Here is a 24797-nt window from a genome sequence, read left to right as displayed (position 1 = left end):
AATGAACTAAAGCAGATCATCTTCTATCTATCTATATAAATAAAAATGTAATGTTCGTTTGTTCCTACCGATTCCTTTGAAATTTTGACACAACACTGCATTCGAATACGCACGTGTTTTTATATAATATACGTGTCGAAATTCCCCCCACTGAAGGGAGATGGTTAGGATTAAGGCTTACCGTAAAGAACTCTGCTTCTATTATACTATTTTAGATGCGGGTTTTTGCGTTTTTGATTGCGTTTTAATAGAGTACGTCGAGAGAATGTACACTAAGAAGAAATTTTTCGAAAAATTTCCCCCCCACGGGGGAAGTGTTATAAATTTATAATAGATACATTTTGAGCCACAACAACGCGTGGCGGGGTCTGCTAGTAAGAAGTAAAATCCTCATTGAGTCCGACTCTATTCAAAACATAACACACGTCCCCTCGATCTTTAACCACCAAAACTTAATAGCATCAATCCTCTAATACCCAAACCTCCCTCCAAAATTTCAGAAATTTTCGACAAAAAGCACAGGAGGTATTAAATTTCAAAGAGGGTAAAAAAATTGTGCATACACATACAGTACACATAAACCCACACACTAACATCCATACACACAGAAAAGAAAACCCCGAATATTTTTGCATTTCTCGATATTTCAAGGTCCCCTGAGCGCAAAATTGTAAAAATCTGAGGGAGGTCATTTTTGGACCGATTGCCATACTTTCCTTCAGTTTTATATTACAACCGGGAAAGTAAAAATCGTATAACTAGATATGGAAATTTTCTAACCATTTAATTATCAGATATTAATTTGATTAAAATAAAAATCACAGTGTACGCTTTCCTATATGTTCGTACAGTACATACAACGTAGAAATTCCTAAAAACCTTGAATGTGTATAATACATGCACTATATGATTCAACCAGCATATTTACATCATAGTTAATTTTACACAATAAATTTTCAAAACAAAAGTTTCATCCGTCTATATTATTATATATTTCGTTCAAAGGTATTAAAGATTCTGTACTATTTTTTTCTTTAAAAATAGTTTAAATTTGGACAAGTTCTTGATTTAAATACAATAAAATCTCCATTTAACCAGCTACTTCGGGCGAGGGGTATCCGTTAAAGCAGGGCCGGTCTTGGACTGTTAGCCTCCTGCGTGCTACAGATATTTGGCCGCGACGGCCAGAAGGCCGAGCGGTCAAGGTAGCAGACTGCCGCTTTAGGGGACCCGGAATCTGATCCGAACGGATCAAAAATCCCCGGGAATTTTTCGAGGAGTGGTCCGTGCGGATAGGTGAGGCCCGTCCCTCACCACCCTGCTGCCCCATTGTGATCTGGCCGAATTCATAATGGGCTTGCTAAAAGAGGCCCTCTTACTGCCCTCAGGGTGGAAAGAGCAAAAAAAGATATTTGGCCGCCCCTATCAATGCTGATCGCGAGTAAATTCATAACTTAACCAAACCCATGAAATTCTATTGGTATGTTTTAGAATAATTTCATATAGTTGACAAGGGTAAAAAATCTATAAAAATATTTCGTATATATTTATTTTCATTTTATTCAAATCAAGCCGCCCGTACATAAAAGGCACCTTTGTTCAAAATTATATTTTAGCGCTGCCATAAAATAGAATTTGCAAATTAAAATGAAATTAATTTAAAGAATTTTTTTATTTAGTATATAAATACAATATATACGTACATGTGTATAAAGATTAATTTAAATGTGAATATTTAAATTAATAACGTCCGTGCGCATCTTTCTTTTTATTTAAATTTCCTTTCGGTTCCATCAACAGTTAAAACAAGAATATAAGTATCGTCTTATGATTAATGGTACGAGAATAAAGGCCCATTCACAATGAAAATTAAGCATAAATATAAAAGTCTATACTTATATTATTTAATGCGGCCATTCACAATGAGTTACGTAAGTGTAATGTTAAACTTAATCAAAAGACATTAACATAAATAAAGCTTGGAGTTTACAAACTTCAAGTTTTTGTACTTTTTACATGATTTAAAACAAGAAACAATCATAGTGGTTATGAAATTTCCACTGATAAATTTTTATCTGGTTCAACGGATAAATCCCCCATCACCTGTTGCTTTCACCTATCAGAGCCGGCTCTGTATTAAAGCCAAAAGTTCATTATATAATAAAATAGTTTTTCCGAATGCATATGTTAAAAAATTGAGAAATTAGTTAGTTTATCTGTTTTTACATATGTAGATACGTTTGTGTAATTATAATTACATATGCATGAGAAGTTTAATTTCACATAAAAGTTTCTATATGTGTTATATTGTTTATGTATTCGGCATAGTTCGGAGACTGTAATTGATAATTACAGGATATAAATCGAATTAAACAACCATTTTGGTGACTCTTGGATTTGAAAAACACCTGTTAATTTAATTATATATAAAAAGTATTTTAAAATGAATAGTGTTAATTTTACATATGACATAGACCGGAAATCTTGTCCGTTAAATCGAGAAGATTGTAAATATTTTTCTTTTTAAATTAAACATCGAAATAATAATACAGACATAAATTCTACTTTAAAATGTTATTACATATTTCAAGTTTTTATCATAAAATCTTACCTCAAATTCCTTGACTGATGCAGAAGAAATTCAAATTAATCTAATATAAATTCAATACAGCGGTGCGGTTTTTATCGTAGATATGTAATTAATGGAATCAAGAAAACTCAATAGGAATTATATTCAAGAAAAACAGTATGACGTTTTCAAATTTGTATGATATCTACAAAATAAATCTATAGAAAACATTTCATAAACTTTAGCACACCTAGCGACGTTTCTGAGAATTAAAATAATGTGTTTCATTCTTTTTCATATGAAATAACATTATGTAATTAATAATAATATATAAACCTAGACCTAATCTATTAATAATGGTAATCGTATTATAATTCATTTGAAGGAAGCAGTTGGTTGTTCACTAAAAGGAACTATATGAACTACCGGTAATTTTATTTTTATTATTATTATTAATCTTTAGTTTTTAATTTCTTTCTGATATGACCAAACGGCTGTAAGGAAAGATAACATCTGCAACCGTGTGTGATCCGAGATCGAATTCGGATTGGATTCAAAAATTGTTATACAATTTTTAATTGTTTGGCAACGGGAAGCATTTGGCTAATTGTCCAGGTTGTCTGTATTATTGACTATTGAAACGAATTAAAAATGCGTTATCTTCTTTAAGATACTTTCTTTTTTTGTGGGCACTAAGAGGGCCTCTTGTTTTTTTATCAAACGTACTGTGGATTGTGTTGATAAAAAGGCTCCGACCCTCATCGCATGGTGAGGGATGGGATCCAATAAGTCTGGAACGGACATGTGACACCAAATTCGTTCCCCAGAGTTAAAAAACTTTAAGCATCGGCCATAAGGTCATATTTAGTTTCTTGGTGTTGTGTTAGGACTGACTATAAAGTCAGTCCCAACGCAATACCGAAGAATTTGAATGGATCTGATAATCGGAAATTTAATGATATTCTATAGACCCAAAGTATTCGAAGCTAATCAAATAAAACAAAAGTTGTTTAGAAAGAAAAACAAAAATTGCGTCACTTCAGATGGGACTACGAACCATAAAATCGTATTATAGCCTACATCAGGGANTCATCGCATGGTGAGGGATGGGATCCAACAAGTCTGGAACGGACATGTGACACCAAATTCGTTCCCCAGAGTTATAAAAACTTTAAGCATCGGACATAAGGTCATATTTAGTTTCTTGGTGTTGTGTTAGGAATTACTATAAAGTCAGTCCCAACGCAATACCGAAGAATTTGAATGGATCTGATAATCGGAAATTTAATGATATTGTATAGACCCAAAGTATTCGAAGCTAATCAAATAAAACAAAAGTTGTTTAGAAAGAAAAACAAAAATTACGTCACTTCAGATGGGACTACGAATTATAAAATCGTATTATAGGCTACATCAGGGATCACCAAACTTTTTTCACAGCAGGCCGGATAATCGAGAGAATGACGAATGCGGGCCGCGTATCCACTTTGTTCAATACAGCACACTGAATACACTAAAAATAAAGACAACCAACATATTTATTTACCAATTCACAAACATGAACGCTGCAGCAAGCTCGTAATCGCTTTTCTTAGGTGATTAGGTTGCCGATCATGGCTTTGGCTATATCCATGAATTCCTTGAGTTGACCCCCTGTTCTTTTATTGCAAAAAAATTTGAAGATATTGATGATTTGACTTTTTTGTGTCTTTGTTTACATTGCACTTCGTCTATTAATAGGACTTATTACACTGGTGTAGTTTCCGTTTAGCAAATAGAGGAAAACTTATTCATAAAACGGAAACTACACCAATGCAATACTTATTCATAAAACGGAAACTACACCAATGCAATAAGTCCTATTAATAGACTAAGTACAATGTAGACAAAGATACAAAAAATTCAATAAATTAAGGACATAGATACAAAAATAATTAATATTGGTGAGTCTTTTGCATTTGTTCTTAATTAATATAGTTGATATGTGCTGTTGAAGTCAGGCCCGTTTTTGGTACGTGCGAGGCCCTGGGCCAAGAAAAGCTTGGAGGCCCCCTTAAGAGATTCGTAATGGAGTTGAATGTTTATAAATTTTTTCAATTAGCTTTCTCTGCTAAGCATATTGTTTTATTTATGTTTAATAAAATTTATCAAACATATCTTTTTATTGTTTACTGTTTATAATAATTTTATTACTTGTTCTATTCAATTTTGCATATTTTCGAGACCCTCAATGTCTGGCGGCCCCTGGGCCCAGGCTCGGTAGGCCCACACCTAAAGACGGGCCTGGTTGAAGTGAGGGGGAGAATTATAAATGCCTAGGAGTTTGATATTTTTGCCTTGGGCGAAGTTTGTTTTCCAGACTGAAGATGTTCAAGAATATGAAGAATAAGAACGCTTCCTTGGAGGATATCTGATTGTTGTTCCATTTTATTGGAAAATGTAGGCTATTCCTCCATTTTATTTTTGCGGTTATGTTTGTGAGGAAGTCCTGAAGCCAAAGGAGAGAGCATCTTGCCTTTTCTTTACGGCTTTCTGTACGATGATGATATGCTGTACAGTCTCGTAGGCTTTCATCATCATCATTAAACCGGTTGCCTTTCCGGACGAGACTAATCCATCTATTCAGGATGTAGCGCTAGGTTGTCTTGGAGATGTGGGATGTGAGCGCTATTGGTCGGTAGCTGGTGACATCTGAGGCTTCCTTTCTTGATTTGCGTATTGGTATAATCAGAATCGATAGATATACTAGTTTTTGCGCTGCCAATAGCTCCAATGCTACGATAATAGCGTAAATATTTCTGCCATTTCGAATGCTTCAATCACTCCACGGCGTAAGTTTGGCTTGAGTATAGGGAGAGTCAGCTGTAAACATTCGAAATTCTTTTAATATATGAAAATTTCTCCTTTTTAACTCAGATATTGCTTTGTCTTTTTGCAAAGGACTGCTTATAAATACTATTTTAATTTGGTTTTGAACATTATTTATTCGTAAATGACGTTAATATTTCTATTAACTGTCACTTTCCCTATTTTAAACTTTAAATAGATTGGACTGTATGTTTTTTTTTTTGCTTCCAATTTGTGTTCATTTTTAGATATTTTTGGGCGTTTTCGTTAAGGGTAAGAAAAGACAATCAAAAATTTTATAATTAAGCCTGTATATACATTATTAATATGGGATGCCTTGAGGATTTCCGAGAACTCTCTGAATAAAGAAGAAAAAAGGTTAATAAAAATTATATACATTAAATTATGGAAATGTATAGAAATGTATAGAAATGTTAAACCATGTGTAAGACAGGATAGATTTAAAGTGTTACAAAAAAGGAGATTTAGGATTTAAGGTGGCTTTGGAGCAAAGGTGTACCCAGCGAGGAGCAAGGAGGGGCAACTGTCCTTCTCTAGAAGAAAAATTAAAGTGTAGTAATTTACACACACATAGCACAGAAGTATCAATTTAGTATCAGTTTGAATAATAAATATTGCGACTAGACTAGAGCCATCTGTCGTGAAATCTCACTCTCCCTCCACACTTCCTCGAAACTAATATGAGTTGTCTCCTTCTAGTTCAGATGCTGGGTGCACCTCGCTTTGGAGTTTATCAAGGTTAAAGCCCATATTTTTATTTATTTATTAATATTAGGTGAATTATTGTAGTTTTCGGTAAGAAAGGAGCTATGATATATGTTATTCTCAATTATTCTCATTGTGTTTATTAATGAGATAGAGAGATAAAAGTTGAGCCAAAAAAATTAGAAACAGGTTAGAGGGGTTCAAAAGTTAATAGATAGTTCTTGGATTTCAAATATAGGCTGTTAGAAGAAAAAGAGGAAATTCCAACTATTTAGACAACATATTCAACATATTTACATACACATAATAACTTAGAGATGATTAGAAGATAATGAGTTAGAGGTTGACAAATAAAATAGGTAAATATAGGATTTTATAACTCATTGTTTTGTAATATTTTATGAATGCCTAATTTTTGTAGTAGAATTATTATAATGATGTTTTCCTTTAATCTTAGCATTCCTTTATCTTGCTTAGAATTTTATAATTACAGATGGGGTAATGTAATTCCTAATATGTATCACTTTAACACAACAGATAATAGGATTTAAAGATAATGGATAGCGTTGTCGAACGATGGTAAGGTCCTCTCATAATGTTTCAAGACCAGAAGATTCCTCCAGATGTGTGAATGCTTTCATTGAATCATTACTGGCAGGATATCTGTCATATCCGGTTTAAAGTTCTTGCTTATAACGTCTCCCGTGCATAACGTCGAAGAGAACGCGAGGCAACGTTGCTAGATTTTTCTGCCCAACCAACTGAAACCGTCGACGGATCCCACCAGAAACCTATCATATTTCTGAACAAAACTCACTCGTTTTCAATATTTGTAATATAATAAGTCAAAGTGTTGGCATTTAAGCATCAGAAACTGCAAAACACGNGTTACGTGTGTTTAATAACGGGTTCGGAAAACTTTGAGAATGTTAACAACGGGTTCGGCCGAACCTGTGCGAACCCGCTGAATATCACCACTGCTTAAGGGTTATAATTAATTAAATTAAAAAGACAACACACAAGTAACTCTCGTATGTTGTCAGGCACGCTATACCCTTTATGGCAGTCATTTTGGTCGACTCATAGGCCATGTATATTTATTGGCACAAGCAAATACAAACTAAAAATGAGCCCTAAAAAAAGACCCCACACCTAACGAAGAATTAATTAAATAGATATTATAATTGTGCACTGACCTTGAAAGTAATGGCTGCGAATTTTTAAAGTGCGGAACGATACAAAAATCTTTCAATTCTTGTAACAAACGTAACGTCTAAATTTGCAAAATATCAAATAATGCACGCGTGCAGTGATATGCATTGCATGGTGGGGGAACGATCCAGGTCTCGTTATTCCTAATACCAGTAATCCAGAAAAACACAAAGTCCCAATGTTATCGAGCAATAATGATAGANATTGTTAAATATTATTAAATAATCATCTACGTATCTTTTTACCATTCTGATACCTTGTATATTTTGTATTTTTTCATCAATTTTTGTCATAGTTAATTCTGCCAGTTTTGGCCCCATCCTTGACCCCATACTAATACCATCTATTTGCCTATAATATTCATTATGTATTTCAAAGTAATTATTTCTATACGCAAATTTAATTAACTTTATTAATGCTGGTTTAACATTATTATCTATTAAACTTTGTTCTACCAATTCCCATTTTATATTAGGGTACATATTTTTAACATCTAAGCTCATAATAGTGTCAGTACTCTGTAATTTAATTTTATAAAAGGCATTAATCAATTCATCAGTATTTTTAATACTACTATTAGAATTATTAATATGATTTAATTGTTTTTTAATATAAGTTTCTAAATTATATAGAATTGAGTAGCGAAAATCTGCCAAAGGCCTGTATTGTTCTAATTGTTTATGCGTCTTTAGGCGAATATTTAATTTAGGAATTCTATTATTATTAAAGTTTAATATTTTATTTTTACTTTCTTCATTAGTATTATTATCAGAATATGTATTCTTTATTATTTTGATAAGTTCCCTTTTTATTTTTTCATATGGGTTATTATCTAATTTCTGATATATGTCTGTATTAATTTGTTTTTTTAACTTTTGTTCCAAATTTTGCTTTTCAATTATTATAAGTTGTTCTGTTTTATCTGCTTTAAAATTTATATTTTTCGTGCGGACTTACAGAGACCTCGTAATATTCATAAAAATTGAGAATATAAATTATTTATTTATTTTTAATTTCTTTTAAACTTTAAATTTAAATAAACAATGCAAAATGTATTATTATATTATATATCGTTATATTAAAGCATAGCTTTAACATGACGCTATATAAATTAGTTACGCGAAAAATTTAAAAATAATAACAATTGTATTAAGGATTTACAAATGGAGTTAATCGATTTGACCTGTGAACGGCTCATATGTTATTCACAATTTACATTGTGTTTATTAATGATAGAGAGAGATTAAAGTTGATCCAAAAAAAGTTAGGAACAGGTTAGAGAAGGGGATTAAAAAGTCAGTAGATTTAGTTCTTGGATTTCAAATACTGTATAGGCTGTTAGAGGAAAAAGAGGGGCTAGATGGCCAAGAGGTCAAGGTGGCAGTCTACCGCTCTGAGAGACCCGGGCTCGAATCCGGATGTGGTCGATAAATCCCCAGATAATTTTCGGGGGTGGTCCGTCCGGATATGTTCGAGCCCCGTCCCTCACTACCCGGCCGCCCTATTGTGGGCCTGACTCGAACTCATAATGGGCTTGCTAATGGAGGCCCTTTTAGTGCCCACAGGGCGAAAAGAGTTTACAAAAAACAAAGAGGAAAAAGAGGAAATTCCAACTATTTAGACAACATATTCAACATATTTACAGACACATAATAACTTAGAAGTAATTAATGGATAATGAGTTAGAGATTGACAAATAAAATAGGTAAATGTAAAATGGTAAGAGTTCAGAAACTTTTATTAGATATTGACAGTGATAGTGATTTGTGATGTTAGAGGCTAAAAGAAAGACATGTTAGTGATATATAAAACCTATATAAACATAGGACAGGTGTAGTTGGCCATCAATAAATCTTCATTCATATTCTACTTTTGATAGTGCAGAATATTATATAAATTACCAAACTATGTAGAGCCAATGTGAGTGTCATAAGAAATGTAATTTCTCACGTCAAAAATACAAAACTATTTCATCTCAAATACTATTTCTCACTATACTGAATCAAGTAAAATTGTATAGCACACTTATTTTAAAAAAAGATTGTCTTTATGTGGATTAAATTTCTATGACTATTTAAATGTATCGAAGGATAAGCTATGGTTTTCCTAATTATATTGTCATATACATGTAATAAAATAAAACAGGAAAATGGAAATTTATTTACTGTACTTATTTTACCATTACATATGCATTGAACAGATATTTTATACTCAGAAAATTGTGTACAAAACTTTCATTCACAATGTGTAGCAATATAACAGTTTTAAACAGATCTTTATTTAAAACCTGGATAAATTAAATCGAAACTATAATTATTTTCGATTTATCCACATCTTCATCTGTTATTTCAAATTATTATCTTACTAATTTTTCATAAACCAAATATACTTTTTCTTTCTTTATACATGATATAAAATTAAAAAANCTATGGAACTAGAAGCTGAATTTCAGAAATGCATTTATCACAAACAAAGGTACTGAATCAGCTATCTTCACTTTATTAATGATAGTTCAACTTCATCTTTTAAAAAAACATGGAAAAGTTTATGCCTCCTTTGTTGACATTCAGAAATCATTCAATTCAATATATGTTCCATTATTGATATACAACTTGAAAGTCTGTGGAGCAGGTGACCATTTTACTTCTGTAATTCGAAAACTATATTCAAATTATAATATCAGGATAAAACAAGGTAACAGTATCTCTCAATCATTATCTTTGTCCAGTGGTGTTCTTCAGGGAGATGCTTTTTTCCCGTATTTATTCAATTTTTACCTCATTTTTCAGCCAAAACCCTCAAAAGAAGGTATAGATGGATGTAAGCAGGACAAGCAGGACAACTATATGTCACCAGTTCCTTTTTCAGAAATTTTTGTAATTTTAATTGTAGGTGTTTTGTGTTTTTTAAAAGGACTTTTTGTAATTTTCCGGCGACAAGCAGCCTACAAAGAAAGATCAGTTGTCGAGAATATGTTAGTCTTGGAACACAAAAAATAAATGGTGATCCTTTTTGGACAGTTTTGTCTTCAATTTTATTAAAAATATTTCTCCATCGAACGAACATTTACAGGATAAAGAACATTGTATTAATTTAAGCGTACAGAAACGTTGCTGTTGTTCCAGCAAAGATCTTATTTTCAGTTTACCGAGTGCCTAGTAGGTAATGTGCAGATTACCTAGATACTCTGCACATTGCCTAGGTAATTTGAGAAATAGAGCAATTTTAGCAACTTTAACGGATCACCCTAAGTTAATCTGCAGATTAGCTAGGTAATGTACACATTAACGGCTTTCGAGCTTTAGCGGTAACATATTCATAAATACGATTCATTGATTGAGTATCTTGATAGACTGATTCTGGATCTTAAAGATGTTGATGATATTTTGATTCTCGGTGATTCCAATGCTAGAATTGCTTCCGAATTAGATACACTATATATAGGTTCTAATAGAAATTTTTATAATACTAGAAAATCTAAAGATAAGATTTTTAACTATAGAGGAAAAGGATTTTTGAACTTGTCAAATCTTATGGTATGATTTTATTGAATGGTCGATTCGTTACTGATTTCCCTGCTAATTTTACATTTATTTCCTCTTTGGGTGCATCAGTTATTGATTTGATAGCTACAAATCCTGAATTAGTTGATAACTTGGTGGACTTTAGAGTTTTGAATAAATTTGATTCTGATCATCTTCCTATTTTTATTGAGTTCAGGTTTGATTCTCTTCCTTTCAGCAATGAATTGCCTACTGAAATATGTCGTTATGTGTGGAGATATTCATGTTTGGACAAGTATTTGTACAGTGTCGCTCAGCGATATGCAGAAATTAAAGGCGGATTTTTTCTGGATTCTTTCTCTTTTTATTCGTCTTTTGTTGACGAGATTCTTGAGTCTGTAATTCAAAGTAATATATATGTCAAATATCACTGCTCAAGAAAATTTGTAAAGTCTTGGTTTGATATTGATTGCCTACGATTGAAGAGAGAGAAGAATCGTGCTCTACGTTTATTTCGGCGATCAAGAACTAAACAATTTATTATTTACAGTATTCTAATTTGGAAAAAACTTTTAAATCTCTCTGTAAAGCCAAAAAAAAGCTATTTTGGAATAAGATTAATTTTCAATTATCACATATTAAAAACTCTACTGAATTTTGGAAAATTGTTAATAAATTTAGAAACGGCAAAGTTGCGTATAATAGCATTTCTATTTGTGATTGGTCGGTTTATTTGAAAACTTTTTTCTGGACCATCTTTAGCTGTACTATCTGTTTGTACTAATGATAACACGGATCCATTACTCGATGAAAATTTTTCATTTGATGAATTACAATTTGTAGTAAAATCTCTAAAAAATAACAAAGCCCCTGGATTAGATGCTGTAAAGGCTGAGATGATTAAATTCCTTCCGATTAATATTTTAAATGATTTGCTATCTTTATTTAATAATTTTAAAACTAATTACTCTTTTCCTATTACTTGGAAAAATGTTTGTTTAAAAATGATATATAAGAAGGGTAATCGGTTTGATCCTTTGAATTATCGTCCGATATCGTTAATTAGTGTAATTAGAAAAATTTTTTCTACGTTATTGGCTAATCGTTTGCGACTCTGGCTTGAGCGGTCTCATACTATTTCTATCGGTCAAGGTGCTTTTGTAGTGAATAGAGGTGTTGGCTATAATTTATTTATATTTCTTGGAATTTTGCAATTAATTTTGACTAAGAAGCGGAGGAAACTATACGTTGGATTTATTGATTTGTCAAAGGCGTTTGATGCAATAGACCATGATATTTTATAGTCGAAGCTTTCTCGGATAGATATATCATCATCATACAGATTCTTGAAATATGGAGAGATGCAAAAAAAATCTGTTTCCCCCCTATATGTATGAATGTTAGTGTGTAGCAGGCACAATTTTGTTCATCTACTTTGAAGCGTAATAATTCCTGTGCTTTTTATCAAAATTTTCTGAAATTTCGGAGGATGATTTGTATATTAGGTGCAATTAAATTTTGACGGTTAAAGGTCGAGAGGGTGAGGATATACAGTAATGGAAGTCGTGTCATGTCTCGAGTAGAGTCTGATTTAATGACAATTTTATCCGTTATTAGCATTTACAAATTTTTATAATACTCATCCATACCCTCAAAATTAAGATTATTGGCATTTTACAATAATTAAAAATATAAAAAGTTCTTTTTAATAAAATATCGTAACAAATGGGGCCATCAAATGCTTCCAAGGAAAGTTACGGCAGAGTCAGTAGTTACACTGGTCCTTGCACTGCCAATAGCTATAGTGGTATAATAAATATTTCTGCCACTTCGAGCGCTTCAATCGCTCCATGGCGTAAGTTTGGCTTGAGCGTAGGAAAAGTCAGCTGTAAACATTCAAATGCTTTTAATATATGAAATTTTCTCCTTTTTAACTCAGATATTGCTTTTGTCTTTTTTAAAGGGATAGTTATAAATACTATTTTAATTAGGTTTTGAACGTTATTTATTCGTAAATGACGTTAATATTTCTATTAACTGTCACTTTCCCTATTTTGGATTTTAAATATAGATAGGACTGTTTGTTTTTTGCTTCCAATTTATGTTCATTTTAAATATTTTTGGGCGTTTTCATTAAGGATAAGGAAAGACAATAAAAAAAAATTATAGTTAAGCCTGTACAATACATTATTAATATGGGATGCATTGAGAACGCTCTGAATCAGGAAGAAAAGAGGTTGATGAAAATTATATACATTAAATTATGGAAATATATAGAAATGTTAAACCATGTGTTAAGACAGGATAGATTTAAAATGTTACAAAACAGAAGATTTAGGATTTAGGGTGGATTTTGGAGTTTATCAAGGTTAAGCCCATATCTTTTATTTATTTATTTATTTATTTTAAATTAATGTTAGGTGAATTATTGTAGTTTGCATTGAGAAAGGAGCTATGATATATGAGCCGCTCACTTGCCAAATCGAGTAACTCCACAAAACAGAAAGCATAAAAATTGAATTAAATTTCTTATGACTGCTGTTAATATATGAATATTACAAGATCTCTGTAAGTCCGCACGAAAAATATAAATTTTAAGTTTAGCGGTAGACCAACACACAGCTTTTAGCTAATGACTTCTCTTTATTTAATTACTGTAGATGCATTTCGGTCCTATTAAAGGACCCTCGTCAGTACTATAAAATATAAACATTTTTAATAAACCCTTTTACGAGTAAAAATATCAATATAACAATTAACACTTTAGTTTTACATTACCATTTAGAACACACAGCTTTGATTATACATTCCATTAACACTTTCATATCAAGTGTATTAAATATCTTTTTTGACTACCTATGGTTCTGTTTCTAAATTACTGCAATAAATATTATTCTAAATTAGATCTTTACCTATAAGTATACCTAATAAGACAAATTTTTAAATTATTTTTAAGAAATTTTAAAACCTATCTTCTAACAAAATTTTAAAAAGTGGAAGTTAAACAAACAATAACGTATAAAAATTAATTTTTAAGACACATACTGTTTGTATTATTCTATACGGTGATAGCCCATGAACTATACACATCCATTGCATACGATAAAACATACCGAAGACAACTGTTCAACGGTCCGTTATCGGAACAATTCTGAATAACACTTCCCCTATTGACTATTCTACCTCATGACGTCATCTTTTAATTTCTATTACTGGATACCATCGTTGATCTATTTGCATTCCACTGGAAACATTTATTAATTGATTGCTATTTTTATTATTATATTTCATTATTTCAACATGTTCTTTAAATTTTCTCTTATAAATATCCCTTTCATTATGCAATATTTGTACACTATTTTTATCCAATTTACAATTATTATTCTGAATTACATGATTATACCAAGGAGAATTACTATTTTTTAACCGAATAGCGGCTTCTTGTTCTTTAATACGTTTTTCTAATTTACGACCTGTTTCACCTATATAAACTTCTGNTTTTTATTCTGTTTAGTATTAAATTTATTTTTTTCCCATTTACTATACCATTTTTTAAAAATATAACTACGGTAATTATTAAAGGCAAATTTCTGATTAAGTTTATTAATTGCAATAGTCTGGTCGCTATTATTAGTAACTCTACTATATATTTTTCTTATTTCCATTAAATAGACGTTCTTTTTTATATCAATTGGAGTACTCGAATGATAATTCATAGTTTTTTCAATATTCGGAAATTTTTTATATGTTGTAAATAATTATTCTTCTTTTCCTTTAATTATTGTTATATCTAAGTAATTAATCCTTTTATTTTTTTCTAATTCCATTTCAAAAATTATATGATGATTTATTTTATTAACTATTTTTAAAATTTCATTTTCATTTATTATTTTATTGTTAAATATTATTAAATAATCATCTACGTATCTTTTTACCATTCTGATACCTTGTATATTTTGTATTTTTTCATCAATTTTTGTCATAGTTAATTCTGCCAGTTTTGGCCCCATCCTTGACCCCATACTAATACCATCTATTTGCCTATAATATTCATTATGTATTTCAAAGTAATTATTTCTATACGCAAATTTAATTAACTTTATTAATGCTGGTTTAACATTATTATCTATTAAACTTTGTTCTACCAATTCCCATTTTATATTAGGGTACATATTTTTAACATCTAAGCTCATAATAGTGTCAGTACTCTGTAATTTAATTTTATAAAAGGCATTAATCAATTCATCAGTATTTTTAATACTACTATTAGAATTATTAATATGATTTAATTGTTTTTTAATATAAGTTTCTAAATTATATAGAATTGAGTAGCGAAAATCTGCCAAAGGCCTGTATTGTTCTAATTGTTTATGCGTCTTTAGGCGAATATTTAATTTAGGAATTCTATTATTATTAAAGTTTAATATTTTATTTTTACTTTCTTCATTAGTATTATTATCAGAATATGTATTCTTTATTATTTTGATAAGTTCCCTTTTTATTTTTTCATATGGGTTATTATCTAATTTCTGATATATGTCTGTATTAATTTGTTTTTTTAACTTTTGTTCCAAATTTTGCTTTTCAATTATTATAAGTTGTTCTGTTTTATCTGCTTTAAAATTTATATTTTTCGTGCGGACTTACAGAGACCTCGTAATATTCATAAAAATTGAGAATATAAATTATTTATTTATTTTTAATTTCTTTTAAACTTTAAATTTAAATAAACAATGCAAAATGTATTATTATATTATATATCGTTATATTAAAGCATAGCTTTAACATGACGCTATATAAATTAGTTACGCGAAAAATTTAAAAATAATAACAATTGTATTAAGGATTTACAAATGGAGTTAATCGATTTGACCTGTGAACGGCTCATATGTTATTCACAATTTACATTGTGTTTATTAATGATAGAGAGAGATTAAAGTTGATCCAAAAAAAGTTAGGAACAGGTTAGAGAAGGGGATTAAAAAGTCAGTAGATTTAGTTCTTGGATTTCAAATACTGTATAGGCTGTTAGAGGAAAAAGAGGGGCTAGATGGCCAAGAGGTCAAGGTGGCAGTCTACCGCTCTGAGAGACCCGGGCTCGAATCCGGATGTGGTCGATAAATCCCCAGATAATTTTCGGGGGTGGTCCGTCCGGATATGTTCGAGCCCCGTCCCTCACTACCCGGCCGCCCTATTGTGGGCCTGACTCGAACTCATAATGGGCTTGCTAATGGAGGCCCTTTTAGTGCCCACAGGGCGAAAAGAGTTTACAAAAAACAAAGAGGAAAAAGAGGAAATTCCAACTATTTAGACAACATATTCAACATATTTACAGACACATAATAACTTAGAAGTAATTAATGGATAATGAGTTAGAGATTGACAAATAAAATAGGTAAATGTAAAATGGTAAGAGTTCAGAAACTTTTATTAGATATTGACAGTGATAGTGATTTGTGATGTTAGAGGCTAAAAGAAAGACATGTTAGTGATATATAAAACCTATATAAACATAGGACAGGTGTAGTTGGCCATCAATAAATCTTCATTCATATTCTACTTTTGATAGTGCAGAATATTATATAAATTACCAAACTATGTAGAGCCAATGTGAGTGTCATAAGAAATGTAATTTCTCATGTCAAAAATACAAAACTATTTCATCTCAAATACTATTTCTCACTATACTGAATCAAGTAAAATTGTATAGCACACTTTATGTAGTGTTAGAGTTAATAAATTATTTTAAAAAAATAGATTGTCTTTATGTGGATTAAATTTCTATGACTATTTAAATGTATCGGAAGATAAGCTATGGTTTTCCTAATTATATTGTCATATACATGTAATAAAATAAAACAGGAAAATGGAAATTTATTTACTTATTTTACCATTACATATGCATTGAACAGATATTTTATACTCAGAAAATTGTGTACAAAACTTTCATTCACAATGTGTAGCAATATAACAGTTTTAAACAGATCTTTATTTAAAACCTGGATAAATTAAATCGAAAATATAATTACTTTCGATTTATCCACATCTTCATCTGTTATTTCAAATTATTATCTTACTAATTTTTCATAAACCAAATATACTTTTTCTTTCTTTATACATGATATAAAATTAAAAAATGTAATTACGAATAAAGCTTAGTTCACACTGAGCGAATAGCGAAAGCGAATGAGAAAAGCGAAAAGTGATAATTAATTTTAAGCAGCAAGCGAGAGAAAACGTCATCTGGAAAAAAAATGGCCGCTTCCGATATTCCGTCGTTAACCACGTTTTGTTTATTTATTGAGAAAGAAAGATACGTCAAAAAGAAAACGATGCTGGGTGAGAGTAATACAGTATTAAAAATCCGTAATTACAACATTTACTCTATTGCGTGAGAAAGTTTCTGTAGACATCTTGTAAACAAGAACAACGTGACAACTAACGGGAATACGATTGGTCGCGAAAATTTTCGCTAGCGAAAAAGCTCGACAGTTCCGAAGTTCGAAGCGATTCGCGAAATGGTAAAATTTGCCGGAAATGACGTCGTGTCTGACGTGTTGTTCGCTATGTTTTTCGCTTTCGCCACCGAATCGCGCTTAGTGTGAACTAAGCTTAAGATTTTTTTGACAAAACAGTAGAAAAAAGTTACAAAAATGCTTGAAAACTGTAAAACTACCTACTAACCAAATAGATAAACAAACTTCTTGCCTAAGAGCGACTCTAACGCCAGCTATCGGCAACCTGACACACTAACTGTACTTCAGAGTATCTTTTTTTTTCTGTTTTTCTTCTCTAATATGGAGATTCTGGCTTACTTCAGATTATAGCGCAAGGACAAAATATATATCGATTCAGGTACAATCTTTCTTTCTTTCTTTCTATCTTATTAATATGGAGACTCTAGCCTTTCAGGTACAATTAACGCCTCAAGATATATAAAATGTTTCTAGCGACATCTGATGTTGTTATTCAGTTTTAATTTAAAAAGTTTTCTCAAAATAAAAACGAATATTAGAATGTATTTAAATAAATGTTTGTTAGAGGTTACTTTGAAATAATAAGCAATAAGTTTATAGAATTTAAATGTTCAATTTTTTCTTTTTTTTATATTTTATGTCTGTTAACCAATCAGCTCGTTCTTCTACGAGTAGAGTATGTCCTGAATTTGAGAGAGAAGGTAAATGAATAAACTGTCTGATGTTTTATTGAATGGCTTTGTTAAACAGAAGTGTTATCATTTAATGCTTATTTTATATTGGTTATAATATAATAATCAAGCTATAGAAATATAAGGAAAACGTGATTAAGGGTAAACAACATAGGAGGTCTTTGTTCCTATGAGGGCTGATATTTGGTCGCCATTTTCTAATGTTATGTAGTTATTGATTTTTGAACGAGTTTCTTTGTTTCAAATTTTAAACTCGCATTTATGAATGATGTTATTGTTTAATGAATATTTTAAGATAAAAAGTTTTAAATGATTAAAAATGATGTTTTTTGTTAGAATTAAATTAATTATTTCACTAACAATGTAGATAAGATTGTAGAACTGAGAAAATAATAATAAATAATAAACAAAAATTCAATATATTGTAAAATATTGGATTTTTGCTTATGCTAGAGCTGTTTAAAAGAAGACCAAACTTTTTGAATACTCAAAAACCTGCACTTGTAGTGAAATACAGAAAATTTGCAATACTGAGTTACTTCTCGCATTAGACTGGATTTACACTAGCACTGGCAGTGCTGGTGTGAATCCGGCCTAATGCGGGGAGTGACTTAGTATTTGATGGTGCAAAAAACCGGTTTTGGATATACTACTGGCACAATAAATCAAATATTCATTCACACTTAGGTGACTGCTGTCATGCATTCCATATTGCTATTAGGACATGTTTTACTGAAGAACTTTGTCAATCTGAATAGAGATAAACAAAGAATGACATATCGAGACGTAGCATGTTTTTGGAATGTGTAGTGACATTGGTTGAGTGATGAATATATGTTATGATGAGATGAACTTTGCCAAATTGACTACAGGTGGAGTTGGCCAGGCAATCGGCAAATGTCATGCTCGACTAAATGGAATCCGTAAATGATAAAACAATGAAGTTGCTATGAAACTCTCGGACATAAAATACTGGAACAATATACTAAATAAACAATTTGACAGTTTATTTGGTCATTTTATTGCTGGAATTAGCGTTTAGGTGTCAAATTGTTTGTTTATGAAACTCTTATTGGAGGCTCAATTCAAGCTCTGAATGAGATGTTTGGGACCTTATTGGAGCTTTAGAGCATACCTATAGGAGCAAATAAGTCAAAGAAACTATACTTCTACAAGCAATCTTTTGTGAGATACAGCCCCCCAAAATTGGGCTCATGAGATTGCTCCGCTATGACTATTGCATTTAACTAACTAGCCTAAGTGACTATGCTGACTCTGAGCAACTCATTTGACTGTTTGTGGAGTACTTGATGTTATATAGTTTTAGGGGGTGTGGGGGTTTTTCCATCTGGACACTGATATGCAAGTGTTAGCACCATAACACATGACTACATATGGAATGTCAGTTAAGGCAGGCAATAGCAAGCCTTGACAACACTGAGCCTGGAGAATAGGCGATATACTGATATGTGTTAAAAACTGACCTTTGGAGGCGACATCTTGGAGGGTTGCATGTACAGGTATGGTTCCTTTGACTTTTCTGCTCATACAGGGGGGTTGAAAAACCCCTCGTTCAGAGCTTGAATCTTATCCATTGTATCATCAAAATGCACTAGCAATGCTAGTATGAATCCAGCCTTAGTCATTGATCCATGACCATTTGAATGAATATGTGCATGTAGTATCTGTTGGAAAATGAAAGATCTTGAAAAGCATGATCAGACTTTCAACAAAGTTCTACCTAAAAGTTTTGAGATTCTGTGCATTGGAAGAGGCCTGAATTGTGGAAAAACCATACCTGGTTATTGCACAATGACAACATACTGACTCATGCATCATTCCTGATCTACAGTTATCTGGCAAGATGCAAGACATTCAATGTGCTCTGCCCACATGATTACCTCCAGACATGGGCCAAGCAGATTTTCCTATTTCTCAACTTGAAAACAACCTTGAAGGAATGTTGTTTCAAACCACAAAGAAGATAAAAGAAAATGTGAAAGAAACTTTCCTACCAATTGTGGAAGAATTATTTGGAGTGGTACAGTATATTTCCACTACTTTCAAGGGGACAAGATCTAATAAACTACATAAGTAAAAGGGTTTTTATAGCAAAAGTTTGGTGTTTTTTGAACAACCCTTGTAACTATTTTAGAAAATGGTATTTATATGGTTTTATTAAATTTTCTGTAAAGTTTTTACATTTTATATTATTCCTTTGCTCTTAGAAATAAAAAAAAATTCAAATTAGTCATCCACAGGTTAAGAGAGATGATATTTTATAAAGACTGTAATACTGACTGTAGTATTAAGTACTTACTATATATTCTAGTCCTAAATTTGAGTAAAAAAATAAATTTATATAAAAATAATCTTTCAGTTTATTTTCCTAATTTACATGTAATTTGAAGTTTTTTTTTTTTTTTTTCTCAGCTACCACTCTAAACACCTGAGATACTGTTGGGCAAGAAAATCCTAAAAGAGTTGTGGTTTCAGAGATGCTGGCACCAGCTCTTCTTGCACCAACAATCATCTCTGGTTCAAAGTCACTTAAATCTTTCATCTTACCCATTTTGACATTAGTGAGGTTGAGGCCAAAGTTTTAAACACAAAAACGTGTATGTCGGACGTTCAGCGCCGCTTTCCTGTAAGCCTAGAAGTTTGACAATGGTGTTTGGATAGTCAGTGGAATCATGCTCGACATTCCAAACACTTTTGTCTAACTTCTAGGCTTACAGGAAAGTGGCGCTGAACGTCCAACATACACGTTTTCGCGTTTAAAACTTCAGCCTCAACCTCACTATTAACTTCTGTGATAACTATATCATCTAAAGCTGAGTATTCCTTATATAAGCAGCTCTGTCTTGTTATGTCACTCTATGTCACTGTCGGACTGGTTTACTTTCAAATAACGGCTATCTCTAATTTTTTGGCCAGTTGGTGTATATGATTAAATGTTCTGTTTTTTAAAGAAGAAAGAAGCAGAAAAATTTTTTCATGTTTTGCTTTTTTGAAATTTTCTCAAAAACATTAATAGCTCTTAATCATTTTTCAGTCAAAAGATTTTTGTTTAAAAATAATGAACTTAATGTAATTTGATTTGTTATTTATCACTGTATTTTGAGATTCATATAAAAATTATTTTACAATAATAAATTGTCATGAGAATAAATGAAGTTCATAATTTTGGTTATTAAATATATTTGAAAAGGAATAAGGAATATGTTTTTGTTTCCATTATTTCTTCATAAATTTTTAAAGCTAGTTTTTAAATATTCTAGTTTTTGGTTTTGTTTATTTGAGTTAGAATTTCAAAGGAATTTGTAATGTTAATGTTTTTGCTGTCAGTATGCTAAAGGAGGTTTAGATTGTTGAATAATATCGTGTTTTGATATTGATTTCTAAACATACTGTATTTTATAAATAAAAATGATTTACTAAATGAAAATACTTTTAAATTTTTAACTAGGTTAAGGAAAATTGAGATTTTGGTCATTAAGACTTTTATTAGTTACATCTTTGAAGTTTTGATAGTTTAAATGGCTTTACAAGCAAATTATAGACAAGCTACAAGTGGCAGTCCATCAACTCCTCAGAGCACTCCTCGTAAGTTTTATTTTTTTTTATAATAACAGAAAAAGTTGAATAACTTCATTTATCATGGCTTGAAGAGAAATGAAAAAAAAAAAAAAAAACTAATTTCTTTGGAAATAGGTATTCATCTATTTGATTCCAAAATTTCATTGTCCTTAGAGTTAAATCTTTAAGTTATTTTACATTTGTTATGTTTCCTATGATTTGGGCATTATTCCTTTTTTTAACACAATTGATATTGTATTTTTCTTTGTCTGATTTCCTTTGTTTTTTGTCATTTTAGATAAATTTTTAATTAAATTTTAATATTGTTGTTCAAGTATTTTGTTTTTCCATGAATTTCTAATGAAAACAAGAATTTTATCCAAACATATTTTTCATTGTTAATATTCTCTGAAGGATATTAAAATTTTTGCAAACTATTTCTGTATGGTTTTAGTTTGCAGTTTGAATTTATAATAATATTTTGTAATTACTTTTAAAGGAACTAAAGAAAACCTTAATCTAAAGTTAGCTTTTTTTTTTTTAGGGATTAAGCTGCTACTAATCAAATTACCAAAAATCAATAATGATTTAAATTTGAGGAATTTTTCAGATTATTTCATTAAAAGATGATCACCTGTTTCTCAAGAATTATGCATTCTTGTATTCTAAGGTTTATGATAAGTGTCAGTACTTCCTGACACTGCCTATTTGGATTCTATTATAGATACCAATGTAAATATGCATTTTATATTTAGGAGACCAATTCCATTATCAGCAAGGCTTAAATTTTGATTAAGCCTTGCTGATAATGGAATTAGATTAATGGAGATGTGACTTATGTCAAGTATCACCATAACCAATAGAACAGAATTATAAAAGTTACTGATCTCCATGGCATTGACCCTATCTTAAATAAGAAAAAAGAAACATAAATTCAATGATGAACAAACTGAGAATTGTCCCAAATAATAGACTGATTAGTTTCTTCACAAACATTTTTTCTCCTCACTCACGTTATAGAATCTGATGCAAAAAATTAACATTTGACTCCAATGCCTATAGGCATGGCCCTAAACAATATTAAAAAGTTGTTAAATTCCAACATAGGTGTTTTATATTCACACCTGTGGTTTTAATATGTATATTTACCCTAATAATATTTTATTTTTATCTTGTTTTAAAAAAATGTACAGTTGAAGCTGTCCATCTCAAATCTTGTGAAACAAGAAAATAAAATTGAAGATAGACAGGTTCTGAGATACAGAGGTTACTACACAGTAAACAGTAATAGGTTTGATTGGAGATACAGTAGTTTAGTAATGCAATAGCAAGTAGAGTACATACCTGTATTAAGTATAAATAAAACATTTTTGATATACCTTAACAGAAATAGTTTGTCTGATGCCCAACTTTTTTCAATCAATAAGATGCAAGCCAAACTTGTAGCCAATCAGAGAAAAATAGTGTTAATTGCAACTAAATACCATCTTGCAAGAGATGTTTCTTAACTAAAATTTATACTATCAAAATCTAGTTGCTGAGCTTTCAATTTGTAATTGATGCTTCAGTTTATAATTTGAGATAGAGGTTTTGGGAGAAAATTATTTGAGATAAACATGGAAAATTATTGAATTTAGGCAAAAAATGCAGAGGAAAAAATAAATTTTGAGATAAACATGTTTGAGATAAGTTCAAGTTCAACTGTATATTGCTAATTTTAGCGTGTCTGTTTACTTAAACCTCTATTTTTTTAACATATTTTAAATCAAAAACAATTCAAAAAAGCTGTTCTAGAATTCTTAATCCAGTCTACAATGGTAGAATCTAATGATGAGAGATAGTATCCTGAAAAATATTTAATTCTCGAATAAAAAAAAATTCTTGATTCAATTGTAGAATATCAATTCTGATTTTAAAACTTGTTTTTAATTGGATATTTTTTCATTGCTTTTTAAAGGGAAGTTTTTAATTTTTGATGGCCAAGTAGCCTACAGAGAAAGGTCAGTTGACAAAATATTGTATTCTGGAACATTGAAAGTGAATAAATGGTGATTTCTTTTTCAATATATGAAAAAGAAATCACCATTTATTCACTTTCAACTTCTTCAATTAGACGTCTTAGATCATCTTCAATTTCAGTTTAGAAAAAAAAATCTGTTGAATTTCATGTTTTAGCATTACTGTACTTCAGATAGTAGCTTTCTCTTATGCTTCCAGGTTATACTCTTATTTTTCCTAGTTTCTTGAAGTGTACTTAGTAATTTTTTTCTATATAAATTCATATTACTTAAAACTATTTTCAAATATATTTTTTTAATAGTTACATCAAAATCATACCTTTCATACTTTTCCAGCTTTGTTTATTTGAAATAAACCCAAGGTGGAAAAGTATGAAAGATATGGTTTTGATGTTAGTTGTTCTTGTGTTTGTATTTTGAATTTAATACTTACTGTTAAATGATTAATTTTTTGTAAATATTTAATAAAAATGACTGTTATTACCAAACAATCTGCCTGATTACAGTTGACCCCCCCCTATAACATGGTAGGTACGTTCTGTGTTATGTGATTTTCGTGTTGTATGAGTCACTTAATACATGAGCCAATCACAGTCTGACACGTGTGCAGTTTAGAGACTACGACTGTTTGAAAGGTTTTCTTCCATAAAATTAATCGATTCTAGACTAATTTGACTCAACATTTCCAAAATATGTATAATTTTTTGGGAATAATCCATATAAACTTTGCTATAGGCAAGAAATTGTAGGATTACTTACCTAGTGTGTACTGTTCGATGACGTCATTGCTTAAGCTTGTTTTTGTCGCGGAGTGCCGCTCCATGATGAAAACAAGCTTAAGTAATGGCGAATATTTTCTGATAAGTTATTTTTCTGTGAAAAATTCACTGAACTTTGGAGACATCATTAATAGAAATAATTTTTATGTCCGTTGAATAAGAAATGTTTTTTTCACAAGAAATGTATAAAAATTTATCAATACATATTTTCTACCTTTTCTTTTATGAACTTATCATTTTGGCAAATGAGTGGCTCACATACAGTTTACTTGTGCATAAACATACACTTACACAGATACTTAACAAAGATGTAAAATAAATATTTAATATGTAAGAGTTAAAATATATTTTATTTCTCTTCAAAACAAACAAATATTGAAATTAAAGCAAAATGAA

General features: G+C 30.6%; 1 protein-coding gene across 1 annotated transcript in view; it reads left to right on the top strand.

Annotated features, from left to right (window-relative positions):
• The first annotated feature begins 17947 nt into the window (after positions 1-17947).
• The window catches only part of LOC111626476 (SWI/SNF-related matrix-associated actin-dependent regulator of chromatin subfamily E member 1-like), a 70054-nt gene continuing 63204 nt past the window's right edge, over positions 17948-24797 (top strand). Inside the window, exon 1 of the mRNA XM_023369852.1 lies at positions 17948-18034. Coding sequence (XP_023225620.1) covers positions 17971-18034 — 64 coding nt within the window. The 5' untranslated portion in view covers positions 17948-17970. The remainder of the gene's footprint in view (positions 18035-24797) is intronic.

The sequence above is a fragment of the Centruroides sculpturatus genome, unplaced genomic scaffold, assembly GCF_000671375.1.
Source record: "Centruroides sculpturatus isolate CEXI.00-Female unplaced genomic scaffold, Cexi_2.0 scaffold391, whole genome shotgun sequence".
NCBI classification, from domain to species: Eukaryota; Metazoa; Arthropoda; class Arachnida; order Scorpiones; family Buthidae; genus Centruroides; species Centruroides sculpturatus.
The sequence above is the reverse complement of the archived record's forward strand: the minus strand, read 5'-3'. Positions and strand labels throughout refer to the sequence as shown.